This window comes from Crinia signifera, chromosome 4 (assembly GCF_055691185.1).
Source record: "Crinia signifera chromosome 4, ASM5569118v1, whole genome shotgun sequence".
Classification (NCBI taxonomy): Eukaryota; Metazoa; Chordata; class Amphibia; order Anura; family Myobatrachidae; genus Crinia; species Crinia signifera.
Window position 1 is genome coordinate 335,322,056 of NC_139220.1, and position 21,463 is coordinate 335,343,518.

At 54.2% G+C, this 21,463-nt stretch overlaps 1 protein-coding gene and 1 long non-coding RNA gene across 3 annotated transcripts; both read right to left on the bottom strand.

Moving 5' to 3' along the window:
* Positions 1 to 3,616: 3,616 nt before the first annotated feature.
* On the bottom strand, positions 3,617 to 11,967 carry PFN1 (profilin 1). Its single transcript, XM_083185797.1, has 3 exons — positions 11,743 to 11,967; positions 4,003 to 4,192; positions 3,617 to 3,922 (listed from the first exon to the last, which is right to left on the bottom strand). Exons 1-3 carry the CDS (start codon positions 11,863 to 11,865, stop codon positions 3,825 to 3,827), a joined length of 411 nt encoding a protein of 136 aa, XP_083041923.1. The 5' UTR covers positions 11,866 to 11,967; the 3' UTR covers positions 3,617 to 3,824.
* On the bottom strand, positions 4,199 to 11,538 carry LOC146076028 (uncharacterized). Of its 2 annotated transcripts, none has more exons than XR_014473684.1 (3): positions 7,339 to 11,538; positions 6,667 to 7,178; positions 4,199 to 6,335 (listed from the first exon to the last, which is right to left on the bottom strand). It is a non-coding gene; the product is annotated as an uncharacterized LOC146076028 (long non-coding RNA). The 2 variants fall into 2 exon arrangements; XR_014473683.1 differs by having other exon boundaries at positions 4,199 to 4,412; positions 4,499 to 6,335; positions 6,667 to 11,538.
* Positions 11,968 to 21,463: the final 9,496 nt, after the last annotated feature.

Sequence of the window (21,463 nt, forward strand, 5' to 3'; positions counted from 1 at the left end):
CCCGACTCCCGGTCCAGCTTCCCTGCCTGCTCCTACTTCTCTACAGACGCATGGGTGGGCGGCGTCATCGTCATGACGTCCCCACACAGTGTCTGTCACTGCCGGGCATCAGAGGGAACAGGCGGCCGGGCCCTCCTCCACGTAGCCGTGGAGGCCGGCGGCCATGTTTCTGTAGCCGCATACATATGTGCCTACAGGAACATGGCCACCGACAGTGGAGGAACAGGTAAGGCGGATGTGGACGCGGCCCGCAGCACTCCTGTTTTAGACACACTGCCCCTGCGTGCTATCTCCTCACGCGGGCCACATGACGCGGTCTGGCGGGCCGGATTTGGCCCGCGGGCCTTGTGTTTGACACCCGTGCTGTAGATGGTTTCACAGGGGAGAGCTCGTGCTCGGACTCTAGACTGCCGCTGAAAATGGCGCTGGTCTGAGAGGAAGGGGGCGGGCACGCAGCTAGTGGCCGGCAAATCTCGGAGAATGGCGCCAAAGCTGGGGGAGGGACTGTAGGCATAGCACCACCTCCCCTTGCTGGACTTCCCCTACCGGAGCTATAAGCCTTGGAAGTGGGTCCCCGGCCTACACTCAGTCCCCGGTGGTCTAGTGGAGTCCCGGACCAGAGCCAGTGTCCACGCCAGCTACCGCGGCTGTGGGAGACAGCGATGTGCTCCCTAAGGGAGCCTTACCTGTCAACGCTCCGACCACGGTGTATGGGGGGAGTAACTCTGCGGTGCTAGGCGCTGATGTTCCCCCCCACCGGGCTACCCCGCTTGGCTGAAGCCGTGGGAGGAATGTCAGCACCGGGGTGGAGTTACACGGCTGCCGTCAAATGATTGACAGCGGGGGCAGCCTCATCTGTAAGAGCGGCAAATTCAAAAGTTAAAAAGTAAAAATAGAAACTAAAAATGAGCTTCTTATGGTGTTACCTCAGTGAGGTAACCCCCGCTGAAAAACAGGTGCATCTGCTTCCTGCAGGCACTAAACAAAAACTGGCTGCATGAGCCTGGAGGCGGGGTTGTAGGGGAGAGCGCCCGGGCATCCTGGAAATTCTAAAGAACTTTGCTGATTGGTGCCTCGGACCCCCTGGATCCGCCTACAACCCCGATGTCCCCTGACAAGGAAAATACTAATAAACTAGCAGCAAATTACCGCATTATGTATATGACCTGCCCGCCCCAACGAAACGCCCATGCTGGGGGGGGTTCTATGCTGGTGTGGAGTTTGTATGTTCTCACATTGTGAATTTCTCTCTCCGCTCCTTTGGGAAGATGTGGACACAGGGTGGTTACACTGGGATATGGCCATCTGATCCCCCTCCTTGGTGGCAGGATCGCAAACAAACCTATTACCACCACCTGAAGGGGATCGGAGGCAGATGTGCAGGGAAGTTTGACCTCCGACTGAGGCGCTGCTGAAGGTGATCGCACATAAGAGGCTGATCTCAGACCCAATCGCACAATGCATAGAGCCCACAGTGTGCTGTAAGAGATAGTTACCACAGTAGGGAACATGGATCCCGAACTTCCCTGGGGCAGACACGTGACAGTGCCGTAAGCCTAGCATATGATGGCAGATCAGGACCACCTGGCCCACATAGTCTGTCCATAGCATGACCCTTCCTGGCAACCAGATCCCGCGGAGCGGAGGAACCCACCCGGCTGCATCAGCTAGTTCAAAAATCAAGTCTGCTCACAAGCCAATCAGACCTCACGGTTCAGCAGCCAATCAGGAGCTGCAGTGGCAGCTCCTGATTGGCTTGTGATCTGCCTCAAGTTTTGAAAAAGCCGTGGCCCTGCTCCGATAGACGGGTGAGTAGCCCTCAGCTATGCCCAGCTGTTACCATTACCACACGTAATGGTGTAGAGCAGGAGGTAATCCCACCTGGCAATGAGCATGAACCATTGCATAAAGCTCTGATATAGCTTAGTACTATACCTGTCTGGTAGGACAATGTACCAACTCCCAGCAGCATGCACTGCCACCACTGAGCCATACAGCTGTGAGACCTGTGACAGGAGCCTGCAGGGGGCGCTGCAGCCAGGCAGTACTGTTACAGGTGTGTACAGCTGGTATATGTCATGTGCCTATTCACCACCAGATCCCACCCTGGTTCTCTGCTTTATGTTGGAGCATCCAGAGCCATTCTCTAGCTGCACATACCCTTTACCAGACACTGGCCTTCAGCAAGGGAACACACATGACCCCTCTCCCAATGTGGGACTCACCACAGAAGGACACGAGGACCACTGATCTCACCATTTTCTGGGCAGTGCCAACCCTGTTAGGGCATAGGCTGGAATGTGAAGCCATGCCAGCCAGTGTGTATCGTTAATTGCAAGCACAATACAGTATATTACCCCTTTCACAACGCAGCTATAACACAGTATATATTGCAGTTTCGGTTTCAAACCGGTTCTAGCGGCAGTGTGACAGGGCCCGAGTGAACTTAACGGTTACAAAACCCTGGTATTCGTAACTGTATTAAAAGCATCCTACACGGTTCTGAGCCAATCCATTTGCAGTGTGAAAGCCTCAGACCCAGTATTTGGAACACATGACTAAGCATCGCTGGCATAGTCCTACAGAACATCCAGTTATGGCAGCATGGACTGATGGGAGGGAGATGCTTAGATAAGAGGCAGGCAAATCACTGGCACTGTAAAGGATTCTCTAATATATAACTAAAGACATTTGTAATTGGTCCAGTACATAATCCACAACAACAAAGAGCCTTATTTCAGCTATAATACAAACATGTGAGCCATACCAGTCCATTACATATGACATCCACTGTTTTCTATGGGCGAAACCGGTTCAGTGTGAAAGGTACCAACCCGGTAATGAATCGGTAATATGCTGGCTACAACTGGCCACGTGTGAGGGGTTTACCTTATCAGACCAGTTTAAAAAAAAAAAAAAAAAAAAAGTTACAAATATCGGGTTTAAGCAGGTTGTGCCATGTGAAAGCCACCGTGCACAGCGGAAGGTTTGTGTTCTGCCAATCTATGGTGGTTTGGGGGCAAATGGCATTTGTCACAACAGCAAGTGTGACGCCATTGGTACCCCACCCTTAGGCAGACGTCAGCTTTGTTGCCCTCCACCTTCCTGGAGAACCATACAGCTGCCTCTGATATACATGAGGGGTGCCCCCACCTACGGCTCTGGTACAATTAATGGACACAATGCAGTAAGTTCCAGCAGAGCAGGTGTTTGCCAAGCGTCGCCCTTCCCTCTCCGCTTAACACGGGCAGGATCTGCTGGTCACCCATGCCTGCGCATACTCCCTGCGCCCTATGGACTCTCCCACAAGATAAACAGGCAGATCTCTCCCTCAGACAGCTGATAAGAGAACAATGGTCAGCATGCAGTACCCAGGTGACCAGCCAGAGGGCAGCACACCCAGCCATAACAGTAAGCCACCTGTCCCTGCTCTGGTTGTACAGCAAAGGCTACATGTGCATCCTGGACAACACTGGCACCTAGTAACACGAGGGCGCATTACATTCTGCTATAGCTGCATCTGTGGCACCGATACTACCCATGTAGTGTTATAAGAACCCCAGGTAGTGTAATTGCTTTGCCCATAAACCCCAGTAACAAATTGGACAGACATAAATTGTAATAGATTTTTTTTTTATTCTTAAATCAGATATAAATTGTTTTGTTTTTTTCTTGGAAAAAAAAAAAAAATTGGTTCATTCTGGTGACCAGGGGGCAGCAAAACAGTGATCAAAAACATAGGCATAAAAGGGGCAATGAATCAGTGGGATTGGTCCGATGTTGGCAGCTGGAACGGGTGAGGTATCTGGGTGGGGGGCACGGAATCACATATTTTGATCTCTCAGGTACTTTCCCACCTCGTGCGTTTTATTGTGGATTATACCCCCATAGACGCCTTCCGCACCCATCACAAAGATCAGAGCTGCAGGAGAGAGACAAAGGTTAGATGGGAGATCAGAGGGGGGGGTAGGGGGGGAGCCACCAGGTCACCCTGTCACCTACCTGAATTGGTTTTGCATATGGCTATGTTATACGTGGGCCCCTCTGTTGCCTTCGTCCTAAGATCCATCATGTAGGAGTCTGGCGATAGTAAGGCGTCCCTGATCAGACTGCACTTCAGATCCCCGAGGCAGACCCCGTTTATGAAGAGTGTACTCCGGTCGGCACACAGCAGACTCGCGATCTGTGCCGGCTGTAAGGGGGAAGCAAGAAGACACTTAGTGCATGGCGGTCACAGGGCATCATCCAGCAGAGGAACCACATCCACCCACAGACTCTGCCTTATGTGACAGTATCCCTGTAGCCTGAGAGTCAGGCGCTGCACCTCTACATACAGGAACCACAACCACCCACAGACTCTGCCTTATGTGACCAAGGGTCTATCCCTGTAGCCTGAGAGTCAGGGGCTGCACCTCTACATACAGGAACCACAACCACCCACAGACTCTGCCTTATGTGACAGAGGGTCTATCCCTGTAGCCTGAGTCAGGGGCTGCACCTCTACATACAGGAACCACAGGACATCCACCCACAGACTCTGCCTTATGTGACCGAGGGTCTATCCCTGTAGCCTGAGAGTCAGGTGCTGCACCTCTACATACAGGAACCACAGGACGTCCACCCACAGACTCTGCCTTATGTGACAGTATCCCTGTAGCCTGAGAGTCAGGCGCTGCACCTCTACATACAGGAACCACAACCACCCACAGACTCTGCCTTGTGACAGGGTCTATCCCTGTAGCCTGAGAGTCAGGTGCTGCCCCTCTACATACAGGAACCACAACCACCCACAGACTCTGCCTTATGTGACAGGGTCTATCCCTGTAGCCTGAGAGTCAGGCGCTGCACCTCTACATACAGGAACCACAGGACGTCCACCCACAGACTCTGCCTTATGTGACAGTATCCCTGTAGCCTGAGAGTCAGGCGCTGCACCTCTACATACAGGAACCACAACCACCCACAGACTCTGCCTTGTGACAGGGTCTATCCCTGTAGCCTGAGAGTCAGGTGCTGCCCCTCTACATACAGGAACCACAACCACCCACAGACTCTGCCTTATGTGACAGGGTCTATCCCTGTAGCCTGAGAGTCAGGTGCTGCACCTCTACATACAGGAACCACAGGACGTCCACCCACAGACTCTGCCTTATGTGACAGTATCCCTGTAGCCTGAGAGTCAGGCGCTGCACCTCTACATACAGGAACCACAACCACCCACAGACTCTGCCTTGTGACAGGGTCTATCCCTGTAGCCTGAGAGTCAGGTGCTGCCCCTCTACATACAGGAACCACAACCACCCACAGACTCTGCCTTATGTGACAGGGTCTATCCCTGTAGCCTGAGAGTCAGGTGCTGCACCTCTACATACAGGAACCACAGGACGTCCACCCACAGACTCTGCCTTATGTGACAGGGTCTATGCCTGTAGCCTGAGTCAGGGGCTGCACATCTCCCCTACACGTGCACCTATGGACACGGATGACATCCCCTAGCGCAGGAGTACATCTAGAGGCATTGGCCTGGTAATTAGGTTTAGTTCCCATTTAGGACCTGCAGGAGGATTAACAGACACCTGAGGGGTCATCTGTATTTAGGAAGGAGGCCAAACCTTGCATGGACAGAAGGACACTGGCAGGATACCGAAGCTGCAGTGGCTGACTAGGAGGGGAAGGGGGGGGGGGGTGGTGGTGACAGTCAATCCTCCCTGAAGCTTTCCGCACATCGGGGAACATCTAGGACTGCATTCAGCGTATAGCGGCACAGGTGCAGTACAATGGGAGATAATTGGCAGGAGAACGGCTTTCATCACAGCCCCAGACTTTCACCCGCACCTCAGGAGCAGATTAAGAGTTTGCTGCCAGTGAGGGGTTAAGTGCCAGGGCACACATGCCAGCCTCGGGAGTCTCTACCTACAGACCATGGCATGCGTCAGCCAGACTGCAGCGTGGGCCTCTGGGTAACCCATCTGCAGTGACTCACTTCCTTCCTGCACAGGAAGCTGACCATAGAAGGACACTGCAGCAGGAGTACAGGTTAGGTGCTGCCTGCAGTATGTATAATACACAGGGCAGACACACCCTCACCTGGACCAGAGGAGACACCAGTCCTATCCCCTGTCCGAGGCCTGCATTGCACAGTGCTCCTGGGGGAACGTCACCTCCTGCACAGGAAGCTGGCCATAGAAGGACACTGCAGCAGGAGTACAGGTTAGGTGCTGCCTGCAGTATGTATAATACACAGGGCAGACACACCCTCACCTGGACCAGAGGAGACACCAGTCCTATCCCCTGTCCGAGGCCTGCATTACACAGTGCTTCTGGGGGAACGTCACCTCCTGCACAGGAAGCTGGCCATAGGACACTGCAGCAGGAGTACAGGTTAGGTGCTGCCTGCAGTATGTATAATACACAGGGCAGACACACCCTCACCTGGACCAGAGGAGACACCAGTCCTATCCCCTGTCCGAGGCCTGCATTACACAGTGCTCCTGGGGGAACGTCACCTCCTGCACAGGAAGCTGGCCATAGGACACTGCAGCAGGAGTACAGGTTAGGTGCTGCCTGCAGTATGTATAATACACAGGGCAGACACCACCCTCACCTGGACCAGAGGAGACACCAGTCCGAGGCCTGCATTACACAGTGCTCCTGGGGGAACGTCACCTCCTGCACAGGAAGCTGGCCATAGAAGGACACTGCAGCAGGAGTACAGGTTAGGTGCTGCCTGCAGTATGTATAATACACAGGGCAGACACCACCCTCACCTGGACCAGAGGAGACACCAGTCCGAGGCCTGCATTACACAGTGCTCCTGGGGGAACGTCACCTCCTGCACAGGAAGCTGGCCATAGAAGGACACTGCAGCAGGAGTACAGGTTAGGTGCTGCCTGCAGTATGTATAATACACAGGGCAGACACCACCCTCACCTGGACCAGAGGAGACACCAGTCCTATCCCCTGTCCGAGGCCTGCATTACACAGTGCTCCTGGGGGAACGCCACCTCCTGCACAGGAAGCTGACCATAGAAGGACACTGCAGCAGGAGTACAGGTTAGGTGCTGCCTGCAGTATGTATAATACACAGGGCAGACACACCCTCACCTGGACCAGAGGAGACACCAGTCCTATCCCCTGTCCGAGGCCTGCATTACACAGTGCTTCTGGGGGAACGTCACCTCCTGCACAGGAAGCTGGCCATAGGACACTGCAGCAGGAGTACAGGTTAGGTGCTGCCTGCAGTATGTATAATACACAGGGCAGACACCACCCTCACCTGGACCAGAGGAGACACCAGTCCGAGGCCTGCATTACACAGTGCTCCTGGGGGAACGTCACCTCCTGCACAGGAAGCTGGCCATAGAAGGACACTGCAGCAGGAGTACAGGTTAGGTGCTGCCTGCAGTATGTATAATACACAGGGCAGACACCACCCTCACCTGGACCAGAGGAGACACCAGTCCGAGGCCTGCATTACACAGTGCTCCTGGGGGAACGTCACCTCCTGCACAGGAAGCTGGCCATAGAAGGACACTGCAGCAGGAGTACAGGTTAGGTGCTGCCTGCAGTATGTATAATACACAGGGCAGACACCACCCTCACCTGGACCAGAGGAGACACCCGTCCTATCCCCTGTCCGAGGCCTGCATTACACAGTGCTCCTGGGGGAACGTCACCTCCTGCACAGGAAGCTGGCCATAGAAGGACACTGCAGCAGGAGTACAGGTTAGGTGCTGCCTGCAGTATGTATAATACACAGGGCAGACACCACCCTCACCTGGACCAGAGGAGACACCAGTCCGAGGCCTGAATTACACAGTGCTCCTGGGGGAACGCCACCTCCTGCAGAGCCTGTCCTGTCAGGCCCCAGGAATGTGGAGCATGCAGGTGGCCCCTATGGGGATTCCTGCAAACATCCAGCTGTGCGTGTGAGGAGGGGGCTGGAGCTCGGGCACCCTGAGGCAGGGTGCGGGAGTCTGGCCTTCAGGCTTCTATAGGAAACCTCCTCCAGCCCTGGCTCCAGAGAATGTTCCAGACAGCTCGCTGCGGGTGTGAGTCACTCAGGATGCCTGTGCTGTGCCGTCTCCCACAGCACCACACAGGAGTTATTCTAGGTGCCTGGCAGGCTGACTGTGGGTGAGTCACACATCTGCTGTGCACAATGCAAGGACACGGGGCAGCATGATAGATGCCTGGCAGCCACCCTGGGCATACCCACAGCACTGCCAAGGCAGATTCATTGCCATGCCCAGGCTTATAGAGGGCAGCGGGGACATCCCAGCTGCTGCAGCAGTGCCATGGTGTCCTATACAGGGTGCAGCTCACACCTATAGGACAAGGGGTACACCAGAGCCCCCAGGCCTGAATCCCCTATACCGTGCCCGCTATCCCTACTTTCCCCTATACAGGCCCTGTCCCGGAATGATTAACAGGACGGGTGTTGGTGCTGCGGGCAGGAAGCCCAGCGTTGCAGTGAGGACGCCACAAGCTTCCTGTAAGACGCACACAGTTCCCCCTTTCTGCGCTTCTTCCTACCAATGCTGAACGTGCCCTTTTTAGGCAACAACCAAGTACAGCTGGAGCCTGCCAGTGTCAGGTAGTTGTGCCATTTAGCCACAGCCTAGCTCAGGCCGCTGAACATCTGCACCAGCATGTGTCCTGTGTCTGCACAAGTTTCTCCTTTTTCGGCTGGAAAGATCAGTTTCCAGCTTTTCCCTCCCCCCATGGGAGTGCCTCGGGCACCCCTCCATTTTGTGTCATACAGGAAGCGATGAGGTAGGAGGTACGTGCTGATAGGGTAGAGCCGCAGCACAGGGTCATAAAGCTGGAGGGATGATTCCTCAGCCAAGTGTCCTGGGATAGCGATGACAGGAGGTGCAGGGCACCATGCACCCTCACCCCAACCCTGGCATTACCAGCAGGGGCACCGTATCCCCTCACCCCAACACTTGCATTAACAGCAGGGGCACCATACACCCCCAACCCTGGCATTACCAGCAGGGGCACCGTGCACCCTCACCCCAACACTGGCATTACCAGCAGGGGCACCGTATCCCCTCACCCCAACCCTGGCATTACCAGCAGGGGCACCGTATACCCTCACCCCAACACTGGCATTACCAGCAGGGGCACCATACACCCTCACCCCAACACTGGCCCCAACACTGGCATTACCAGCAGGGGCACCGTGCACCCTCACCCCAACCCTGGCATTACCAGCAGGGGCACCATACACCCTCACCCCAACCCTGGCATTAAAAGCAGGGGCACCATACACCCTCAACCAAACATTGACATTAAAAGCAGGGGCACCACATCCCCTCACCACAAGCCTGGCATTAACAGAAGGGGCACCAAACACCCTCACCCCAATACTGATCTGGCATTAACTGTTGGGGCACCATGCACCCTAACTGCAGACCTGGCATTATGCCCCATACTCACCCCAATATTGGTATTACTACTAAAATGGGCACAGTACACATACTAGCTTGGCATAGCCAGTAAGCACAACTGTCACTTGCTTTTACCAACACTAACACCATGGGCACTCTACCCCCTCATCCCAATACTGGCATTACTAAATGCAGGGATACAATACAATTACCATAATACTGGCCTGGCATTGGTACCAACAGAAACCATACACCCTCAAACTGGCCTGGAACCATGTAAGGGCACTGTATACTACCCTCATCCTAGCACCAACATAATGGGCAATGTACAGGCTCATCCTGGCACTGGCAAATCATCATGGGCACTGTATAGCCTCATCCTAGTACTGGCAACGGCACCAACATCATGGGCACTGTACAGCCTCATCCTAGTACTGGCACAGATACCATCATGGGCACTGTACAGTCTCATCCTAGTACTGGCCTAGCACCAACATCCTCATCCTAGTACTGGCCTGGCACCAGTACCAACATCATGGGCATGGTACACTGTATAGCCTCATCCTAGTACAGGCCTGGTATTAATTCCACCAGGTCACTAGTTCCTGTGCCAGGCAGGGGCATAGCTGCATACCAGTCACATGGCACCCCACTGCCACACCCCCACTATGAATACTGGAGGCCCTGGGCACAGACTCATTACCACTGTAATACACAGGAAGTGACAGCCATATACGTGTAGTGTGTAATATAGGCAGCGTGTACAGAGGCCGTCATATGCTATATACCATTCCCTGAGGGTACATACATTCCCCAAATCTCAGGCCTCCTCCCCATGTCAGCATACATACATGTACTATGTACAACCCAGGCCACATCCATGCACAGCTCAGGACATGCATGGAGTACCCACACATGCATGCAGCAGGCACAGAGCATATAGGCCACCCAGGGTGTGCTGTATACAGGATACCAGGGGGGTACATGGGTGAGAGTATACACCCCCTCATCATACCCTATCACCCCAGTGTGCTATGACTCCGCAGTGAGAAATATGCATACACTATGGGTGACCCCAGGGTCCTATATAAGGAATATGGGTGTGGCAAGTGCTTATCACCCCAGGGTGTGCTGTATATGATAGATAAGGGGGCGTAGGCACTATGTGACCCCAGGTGTGCTATGTGTGGGAGTAAGCAGACACTTTAGCTGACCCCAGGGTGTGCTGTACACAGGATATGGGGTGTAGGTACTATGTGACCCCCAGGGTGTGCTGTACACAGGATATGGAGTGTAATAGGGTCACACCAGGTGTGTGCTTTATGTGTGGGAGTAAGCAGACACTATAGGTGACCCCAGGGTGTATATATGGGGAGTGTAAGCACTATGTGACCCCAGGGGTGACACAGGACATGGGTTGTAACAGGGTCACCCCAGGGTGTATATATGGGGGGTGCTGCACACAGGGTGTATATATGGGGGGTGCTGCACACAGGGTGTATATATGGGGTGTAGCAGGGTGTGTATATATGGGGGGTGCTGCACAGGATATATGGGGGGTAGCAGGGTGTATATGGGGGGTGCTGCACAGAGGATATATGGGGTGTAGCAGGGTGTATATATGGGGGTAGCAGGGTGTATATATGGGGGGTGCTGCAGACAGGATATATGGGGTGTAGCAGGGTGTATATATGGGGGTAGCAGGGTGTATATATGGGGGGTGCTGCAGACAGGATATATGGGGTGTAGCAGGGTGTATATATGGGGGTAGCAGGGTGTATATATGGGGGGTGCTGCAGACAGGATATATGGGGTGTAGCAGGGTGTATATATGGAGGGGTAGCAGGGTGTATATATGGGGGGTGCTGCACACAGGATATATGGGGTGTAGCAGGGTGTATATATGGAGGGGTAGCAGGGTGTATATATGGGGGGTGCTGCACACAGGATATATGGAGGGGTAGCAGGGTGTATATATGGGGGGTGCTGCACACAGGATATATGGGGGGTAGCAGGGCGTATATACAGGGGTGCTGCACACAGGATATATGGGGGGTAGCAGGGTGTATATATGGGGGGTGCTGCACACAGGATATATGGGGGGTAGCAGGGTGTATATATGGGGGGTGCTGCAGACAGGATATATGGGGGGTGGGTAGCAGGATAGAGATATATATATATATATATATATATATATATATATATATATATATATATATATATATATATATATATATATATATATGTATGGAGGGTGCTGCAGACAGGATAGGGAGCGCCGGGTGAGGGGTACGGACCCCCCAGTATGACAGCCCGGGGGGGGGTGACCCGCGGGCGCGGCACGTACCGTGATTGCGCAGAACTTGCCGCCCGGGTGGAAGGCCCAGGGACAGGCCGGGTTCTGGCCGTAGATGGCGGCGTCCTGGCACTCGGGGCCAACCAGGCTTCTCACATAATCGTCCCAAGACATGACGGCGGCGGGTGTGTGGCGGGTGTCCGGGTGTCCGGGTGTTGCGGAGATACGGCTGCCTCGTGCTGCTCTGTGCGCGCGCAGGATCCCCTTGGACCCGGCCCCGCCCTTTATATACCGCGCGCCCCGGACCGGCGTCACGTGGATGGGCAGGTCCCGCGCATGCTCGGCGGCCGGGGAGGGGGGAGGCGCGGGCTGTGGGGCAGGGCGCGGCCGGAGAGACGACTGCGCAGGCGCGGGCGGCAGGGACGTGGTGGTGGCGGAGGGGAGGAGCCTGGTGGCGCGCATGCGCGGGAGGTGGGGACTGGGGGCCGCTATTCCCCGCCCTCTCCCTATCTGTCACTGTCACACACACATATATACATACACACCCTATCACATATACACACACACTATGCACACACATATATATATATACACACACACACTATCACATATATACACACCCTATCACATATACACACACACACTATGCACACACACATATATACACACACCCTATCACATATACACACACACACACTATGCACACACACATATATACACACACCCTATCACATATACACACACACTATGCACACACACATATATACACACACCCTATCACATATACACACACTATGCACACACACACACACATATATACACACACACCCTATCACATATACACACACACTATGCACACACACACACACACACATATATACACACACCCTATCACATATGCACACACACATATATACACACCCTATCACATATACACACACATGCACACACACATATATATAATATATATATACACACACTATCACATATACACACACACTATGCACACACACACATATATATATATATATATATATATATATATATACACACACTATCACATATGCACACACATATATATATACACACACACACTATCACATATGCACACACATATATATATATACACACACACACACACTATCACATATGCACACACACACACACACAGTGTCACATATACACACACACACATCATACACATATATACACACACCCTATCACATGTACACACACACATCATACACACACAGTGTCACATGCACACACACTATGCGCAATCACACACACACAGTGGGGGTTATTCTGGTTGATTCGGAAAAGTCCGCAGGCTGCAAATGGATGTTTTGCAGCTCCATTCCCTCCGCATGCCTCCGGTAACCGCCCAAGTCTTTCGATGGTCGCTGAATTTTAAGTCACTTACTGTACATATGCGTGCACGCTGGCACAGATATGCGCGTTCCCATATGTAATGGGGCAGCCCAGCGCCCCCCGCCCATCTCCACCCCCCGCACGCTGTCATGGGTTTTCTGGGTATTTATTTTTTTATTACCAGTTATGTATATAGTGCACACATATTCCGCAGCGCTGTACAGAGCATAGTTAAACATTCACATCAGTCCCTGCCCAGTGGAGCTTACAATCTATATTCCCTACCACATATACACGCACACAGACATTCTAGGGTTAATTTTGTTAGGAGCCAATTACCGGTATGGTAACCTACCAGTATGTTTACTCAGCAACCACGGCCATCTCAGTACTGAGTAAGGCTGGACACTCGGGGGAGAATCCCAGGCGTTCCCCGGCCATTAGGTGGGAGGGATGCTGATGTCAGTAGTGGCCTCCTCCCGCGGCCATCGCAGTGCTGAGTAAGGCTGGACACTCGGGGGAGAATCCCAGGCGTTCCCCGGCCGTTAGGTGGGAGGGATGCTGATGTCAGCAGCGGCCTCCCCTGGCGGCCATCGCAGTGCTGAGTAAGGCTGGGCACTCGGGGGAGAATCCCAGGCGTTCCCCGGCCGTTAGGTGGGAGGGATGCTGATGTCAGCAGCTGCCTCCCCTCGCGGCCATCGCAGTGCTGAGTAAGGCTGGACACTCGGGGGAGAATCCCAGGCGTTCCCCGGCCGTTGGGTGGGAGGGATGCTGATGTCAGTAGTGGCCTCCTCCCGCGGCCATCGCAGTGCTGAGTAAGGCTGGACACTCGGGGGAGAATCCCAGGCGTTCCCCGGCCGTTGGGTGGGAGGGATGCTGATGTCAGCAGCGGCCTCCTCCCGCGGCCATCGCAGTGCTGAGTAAGGCTGGGCACTCGGGGGAGAATCTCAGGTGTTCCCCGGCCGTTAGGTGGGAGGGATGCTGATGTCAGCAGCGGCCTCCTCCCGCGGCCATCGCAGTGCTGAGTAAGTAGTAGTAGTAGTAGTAGTACGTTTATTTATAAGGCGCCACAAAGTGTCCGCAGCGCCGTACATAGCAAACAAAAAAAAAAAAAATTACAAGGTAACGTACAGGGTGTGTAGAAAGATACAGTATAAATAGGGGTATAGCTGGTAGAACTAAAATCAGCATCAGTTCAGAAGTAGGTGTCAAAATAGTCAAGGAGACCGAAGATGAAGTAGAGGAAGGGAAGAACAGGACAGGAGCACAGGTGAGGTAATGAGGTAGGGTGAGTACGTGAGGAAGGAGGGCCCTGCTCATAAGAGTTAACATACTAAAAATAGGTGGGTGGACGAACGAAATACAATAGGATAAGTAGGAACGGAGGGGAACGGAGGCAGGATAGGAGGATCAAAAGAGGTTAGGAGGAGGGATAGGCTAGTCGAAAAAAGTGGGTTTTGAGAGAGCGCTTGAAGGAGGTAAGGGAATCAGATAGCCTGATGGGTGGCGGGAGGTTGTTTCAGTGCAGGGGGGCAGCGCGAGAGAAATCTTGGACACGGGAGTGGGAGGAGGTGATTAGGTGAGAGGTCAGTCGGCGGTCAGCGATGGAGCGAAGAGGACGGGAGGGAGTGTGGATAGAGATCAGTGAAGAGAGGTAGGGAGCTGTGGAGGAGGAGAGAGCCTTGTAGGTGGTGGTGAGGAGTTTAAAGAGAACTCGGAAAGGAATGGGGAGCCAGTGAAGAGATAAACAGAGGGGGGAGGCGGAGGTAGAGCGGCGGGAGAGGAAGATGAGGCTAGCAGCAGCGTTAAGAATGGTTTGGAGAGGTGCGAGGCGGGTGAGAGGTAGCCCAGAGAGAAGGATGTTGCAGTAGTCAAGGCGGGAGATGACAAGAGAGTGAATGAGAATTTTGGTCGCGTCAGTGGAGAGGAATGGTCTGATGCGTGAGATGTTGCGTAGGTGAAAGCGGCAAGACTGTGAGAGAGCACGAATGTGGGGGGTGAAAGAGAGGGAGGAGTCAATGATGACACTGAGGCAGCGCGTTTGGTCGGTGGACGTGATCTCGGTTTCACCAATGCTGATGGAGATAGTGGGAGAAGAGGGGATGTTCGGGGGATGGAAGATTAGAAGTTCAGTTTTAGCCATGTTTAGTTTCAGGAAGCATTGGGTCATCCAGGCTGAGATGGCCGTGAGGCATTCGGAGACCTTGGACAGGAGTGATGTGGATAGGTCGGGGGAGGAGAGATAGATTAGGGTATCATCAGCATAAAGGTGGTAATGAAAACCATAGGAGCTGATGAGGGTGCCCAGAGAGGTGGTGTAGAGGGAGAAGAGGAGAGGGCCAAGGACTGACCCTTGGGGAACACCGACTGGCTGGGGGGTAGTAGGAGAGGAGGAGCTCGGAGTGGAGACGGAGAAGGAGCGATCGGAGAGGTATGAGGTGAACCAGGAGAAGACCGTGCCAGTGAGGCCAAAGGAGCGGAGGGTGTTGAGCAGGAGAGGGTGGTCAACAGTGTCAAAGGCAGCCGACAGATCAAGCTGGATGAGGATAGAGAAGAGGCCTTTGGATTTAGCCGATAGTAGATCGTTAGTGACTTTGGTCAGGGCAGTTTCAGTGGAATGTAAAGGGCGGAACCCGGATTGGAGGGGGTCTAGAATGGAGTTAGCAGTAAGGTGGCTTAGGAGACGATTATAGGTCAGACGTTCTAGGAGTTTGGAGGCAAAAGGGAGGAGGGAGATGGGCCTGTAGTTGGATGGAGAGTTGGGGTCCAGATTTGTTTTTTTGAGAATTGGGGAGACAAGAGCGTGTTTGAAGGAGGAAGGGAAGATCCCAGAGGATAGGGAAAGATTAAAGAGGTGAGCCAGGTGAGAGCAGACTGATGGACTGAGACGACGGATAATATTGGAGGGGATAGGAGTAAGGCTGGACACTCGGGGGAGAATCCCAGGCGTTCCCCGGCCGTTAGGTGGGAGGGATGCTGATGTCAGCAGCGGCCTCCTCCCGTGACCATCGCAGTGCTGAGTAAGGCTGGACACTCGGTGGAGAATCTCAGGTGTTACCCGGCCGTTAGGTGGGAGGGATGCTGATGTCAGCAGCGGCCTCCTCCCGCGACCATCGCAGTGCTGAGTAAGGCTGGACACTCGGGGGAGATTCCCAGGCGTTCCCCGGCCGCTAGGTGGGAGGGATGCTGATGTCAGCAGCGGCCTCCTCCCGCGGCCATCGCAGTGCTGAGTAAGGCTGGACACTCGGGGGAGAATCTCAGGCGTTCCCCAGCCGTTAGGTGGGAGGGATGCTGATGTCAGCAGCGGCCTCCTCCCACGGCCATCGCAGTGCTGAGTAAGGCTGGGCACTCGGGGGAGAATCTCAGGCGTTCCCCGGCCGTTAGGTGGGAGGGATGCTGATGTCAGCAGCGGCCTCCTCCCTCGGCCATCGCAGTGCTGAGTAAGGCTGGACACTCAGGGAGAATCTCAGGCGTTCCCCGGCCGTTAGATGGGAGGGATGCTGATGGCAGCAGCGGCCTCCTCCCGCGGCCATCGCAGTGCTGAGTAAGGCTGGGCACTCGGGGGAGAATCTCAGGCGTTCCCCGGCCGTTAGGTGGGAGGGATGCTGATGTCAGCAGCGGCCTCCTCCCGCGGCCATCGCAGTGCTGAGTAAGGCTGGGCACTCGGGGGAGAATCCCATGCGTTCCCCGGCCGTTAGGTGGGAGGGATGCTGATGTCAGCAGCGGCCTCCTCCCGCGGCCATCACAGTGCTGAGTAAGGCTGGGCACTCGGGGGAGAATCCCAGGCGTTCCCCATCCGTTAGGTGGGAGGGATGCTGATGTCAGCAGCGGCCTCCTCCCGCGGCCATCGCAGTGCTGAGTAAGGCTGGACACTCGGGGGAGAATCTCAGGCGTTCCCCGGCCGTTAGGTGGGAGGGATGCTGATGTCAGCAGCGGCCTCCTCCCGCGCCCATCGCAGTGCTGAGTAAGGCTGGACACTCAGGGGAGAATCTCAGGCGTTCCCCGGCCGTTAGGTGGGAGGGATGCTGATGTCAGCAGCGGCCTCCTCCCGCGGCCATCGCAGTGCTGAGTAAGGCTGGGCACTCGGGGGAGAATCCCATGCGTTCCCCGGCCGTTAGGTGGGAGGGATGCTGATGTCAGCAGCGGCCTCCTCCCGCGCCCATCGCAGTGCTGAGTAAGGCTGGACACTCGGGGGAGAATCTCAGGCGTTCCCCGGCCGTTAGGTGGGAGGGATGCTGATGTCAGCAGCGGCCTCCCCTCGCGGCCATCGCAGTGCTGAGTAAGGCTGGACACTCAGGAGAGATTCCCAGGCGTTCCCCGGCCGTTAGGTGGGAGGGATGCTGATGTCAGCAGCGGCCTCCTCCTGCGGCCATCGCAGTGCTGAGTAAGGCTGGACACTCGGGGGAGAATCCCAGGCGTTCCCCGGCCGTGAGGAGGGAGGGATGCTGATGTCAGCAGCGGCCTCCTCCCGCGCCCATCGCAGTGCTGAGTAAGGCTGGACACTCAGGGGAGAATCTCAGGCGTTCCCCGGCCGTTAGGTGGGAGGGATCCTGATGTCAGCAGCGGCCTCCTCCCCCGGACATCGCAGTGCTGAGTAAGGCTGGACACTCGGGGGAGATTCTCAGGCGTTCCCCGGCCGTTAGGGGGGAGGGATGCTGATGTCAGCAGCGGCCTCCTCCCGCGGCCATCGCAGTGCTGAGTAAGGCTGGACACTCAGGGGAGAATCCCAGGCGTTCCCCGGCCGTGAGGAGGGAGGGATGCTGATGTCAGCAGCGGCCTCCTCCCGCGCCCATCGCAGTGCTGAGTAAGGCTGGACACTCAGGGGAGAATCTCAGGCGTTCCCCGGCCGTTAGGTGGGAGGGATGCTGATGTCAGCAGCGGCCTCCTCCCGCGGCCATCGCAGTACTGAGTAAGGCTGGACACTCGGGGGAGAATCCCAGGCGTTCCCCGGCCGTTGGGTGGGAGGGATGCTGATGTCAGCAGCGGCCTCCTCCCGCGGCCATCGCAGTACTGAGTAAGGCTGGACACTCGGGGGAGAATCCCAGGCGTTCCCCGGCCGTTGGGTGGGAGGGATCCTGATGTCAGCAGCGGCCTCCTCCCGCGGCCATCGCAGTGCTGAGTAAGGCTGGACACTCAGGGGAGATTCCCAGGCGTTCCCCGGCCGTTAGCTGGGAGGGATGCTGATGTCAGCAGCGGCTTCCTCCCGCGGCCATCGCAGTGCTGAGTAAGGGGGCAGTGGCCGGTGTCTGATCATAACACCACGGCGGCACATGTGTACTGTGTATGTTAGCAGGCAGTCGCAGGTAAGCATCTTTAGACACACGGCGGCCATGTTTCCTTGCATGCGCCATGGCCTACTCACTGGCGCTGCCAGCTAGGGAGGCGGGGGCCCGGACAGAGCCTGTGCATGGACCCTTCCTCCATCGATGGGCTAGAATATCCGGAGGGTCCGCCATTGTGTAATCCCCCATTCCTGTAACACACAGAAGCGTCCCGCATTACCCCCGCTCTGCACAAAGACACAATTGTTGGACAGAGCGGGGAAGACGAGGTCTGCGGTGGCCTGTACCCCAGGGCCATTATCTGCAGGACGTAAGGGTCAGAGGATGGGGGATGCTCCCAATATCATTGTCACCTGATAGTCCTGTGCCCCCTACTCATTACCAGCACATAACAGCAGAGTCAGAATGGAGCAGTGCTTGAATCCCCCCCATAGTGGTGAGGAGTATAGGGAGGGTGGCCGCGTGGACATGCCAGGTACTTGGCATCGCACTGTTCAGGGGAGACCCTACCCTTACCCGGGGCCCGGCGGTGCACAGGTGTACTGTTGGGTGGGCTGGTCCCTAACCTGGCACACGTGTTGTGTAGCGTGTTACATGGCACAGAAGCTGCACAGAAGCCGTATACACACACACACTGTATACTGCTATATTTCCCCAGACTTCCTTCCCCAGGAGAGCAGAACTCAGCCATATATGGAGCTGTATTGGGGCCCCGGAAGTGGCGGTTTCAGCTTCCTCTATGCACCACAATCGCTGAGACAATGTGTGTGTGTGTGTGTCTGTGTGTATGTGTGTGTGTGTGTGTCTCTGTGTGGTGTCACTTCCCACAATATTTGTATAGTGTCAGCTATACGGGCTGAATATCTCTGTGTATGCTATATCTGCTCTGTATGTTAGAGTGTCAGCTCTGCGGGGTATAACCGTACCTCCATATACTGCATCCTCTCTGTATATTAGAGTGTCAGCTCTGCGGGGTATAACCGTACCTCCATATACTGCATCCTCTCTGTATATTACAGTGTCAGCTCTGCGGGGTATAACCGTACCTCCATATACCGCATCCTCTCTGTATATTAGTGTCAGCTCTGCGGGGTATAACCGTACCTCCATATACTGCATCCTCTCTGTATATTACAGTGTCAGCTCTGCGGGGTATAACCGTACCTCCATATACTGCATCCTCTCTGTATATTAGTGTCAGCTCTGCAGGGTATAACCGTACCTCCATATACTACATCCTCTCTGTATATTAGAGTGTCAGCTCTGCGGGGTATAACCGTACCTCCATATACTGCATCCTCTCTGTATATTAGTGTGTCAGCTCTGCGGGATATAACCGTACCTCCATATACTGCATCCTCTCTGTATATTAGTGTCAGCTCTGCGGGGTATAACCGTACCTCCATATACTGCATCCTCTCTGTATATTACAGTGTCAGCTCTGCGGGGTATAACCGTACCTCCATATACTGCATCCTCTCTGTATATTAGTGTCAGCTCTGCGGGGTATAACCGTACCTCCATATACTGCATCCTCTCTGTGTATTAGAGTGTCAGCTCTGCGGGGTATAACCGTACCTCCATATACTGCATCCTCTCTGTGTATTAGAGTGTCAGCTCTGCGGGGTATAACCGTACCTCCATATACTGCATCCTCTCTGTATATTAGAGTGTCAGCTCTGCGGGGTATAACCGTACCTCCATATACTACATCCTCTCTGTATATTACAGTGTCAGCTCTGCGGGGTATAACCGTACCTCCATATACTGCATCCTCTCTGTATATTAGAGTGTCAGCTCTGCAGGGTATAACCGTACCTCCATATACTGCATCCTCTCTGTATATTAGAGTGTCAGCTCTGCGGGGTATAACCGTACCTCCATATACTGCATCCTCTCTGTATATTACAGTGTCAGCTCTGCGGGGTATAACCGTACCTCCATATACTGCATCCTCTCTGTATATTACAGTGTCAGCTCTGCAGGGTATAACCGCACCTCCATATACTGCATCCTCTCTGTATATTAGAGTGTCAGCTCTGCGGGGTATAACCGTACCTCCATATACTGCATCCTCTCTGTATATTACAGTGTCAGCTCTGCGGGGTATAACCGTACCTCCATATACTGCATCCTCTCTGTATATTAGAGTGTCAGCTCTGCAGGGTATAACCGTACCTCCATATACTGCATCCTCTCTGTATATTAGAGTGTCAGCTCTGTGGGGTATAACCGTACCACCATATACCGCATCCTCTCTGTATATTAGTGTCAGCTCTGCGGGGTATAACCGTACCTCCATATACTGCATCCTCTCTGTATATTACAGTGTCAGCTCTGCGGGGTATAACCGTACCTCCATATACTGCATCCTCTCTGTATATTAGTGTCAGCTCTGCGGGGTATAACCGTACCTCCATATACTGCATCCTCTCTGTATATTACAGTGTCAGCTCTGCGGGGTATAACCGTACCTCCATATACTGCATCCTCTCTGTATATTAGTGTCAGCTCTGCGGGGTATAACCGTACCTCCATATACTGCATCCTCTCTGTAGATTACAGTGTCAGCTCTGCGGGGTATAACCGTACCTCCATATACTGCATCCTCTCTGTATATTAGTGTCAGCTCTGCGGGGTATAACCGTACCTCCATATACCGCATCCTCTCTGTATATTAGTGTCAGCTCTGCGGGGTATAACCGTACCTCCATATACCGCATCCTCTCTGTATATTACAGTGTCAGCTCTGCGGGGTATAACCGTACCACCATATACCGCATCCTCTCTGTATATTAGTGTCAGCTCTGCGGGGTATAACCGTACCTCCATATACTGCATCCTCTCTGTATATTAGAGTGACAGCTCTGCGGGGTATAACCGTACCTCCATATACTGCATCCTCTCTGTATATTAGTGTCAGCTCTGCGGGGTATAACCGTACCTCCATATACTGCATCCTCTCTGTATATTAGTGTCAGCTCTGCGGGGTATAACCGTACCACCATATACTGCATCCTCTCTGTATATTACAGTTTCAGCTCTGCGGGGTATAACCGTACCTCCATATACTGCATCCTCTCTGTATATTAGTGTCAGCTCTGCGGGATATAACCGTA

What these genes read in the sequence shown, in the direction of transcription:
- PFN1 (XM_083185797.1), bottom strand. Translation starts at nt 11,865, where the DNA reads ATGTCTTGGGACGATTATGTGAGAAGCCTGGTTGGCCCCGAGTGCCAG. An exon ending in GCAAGTTCTGCGCAATCACG is followed by an intron (nt 4,193 to 11,742) that starts GTACGTGCCGCG and finishes TCCCCCTTACAG; the next exon opens with CCGGCACAGATCGCGAGTCT. An exon ending in CATATGCAAAACCAATTCAG is followed by an intron (nt 3,923 to 4,002) that starts GTAGGTGACAGG and finishes TCTCTCCTGCAG; the next exon opens with CTCTGATCTTTGTGATGGGT.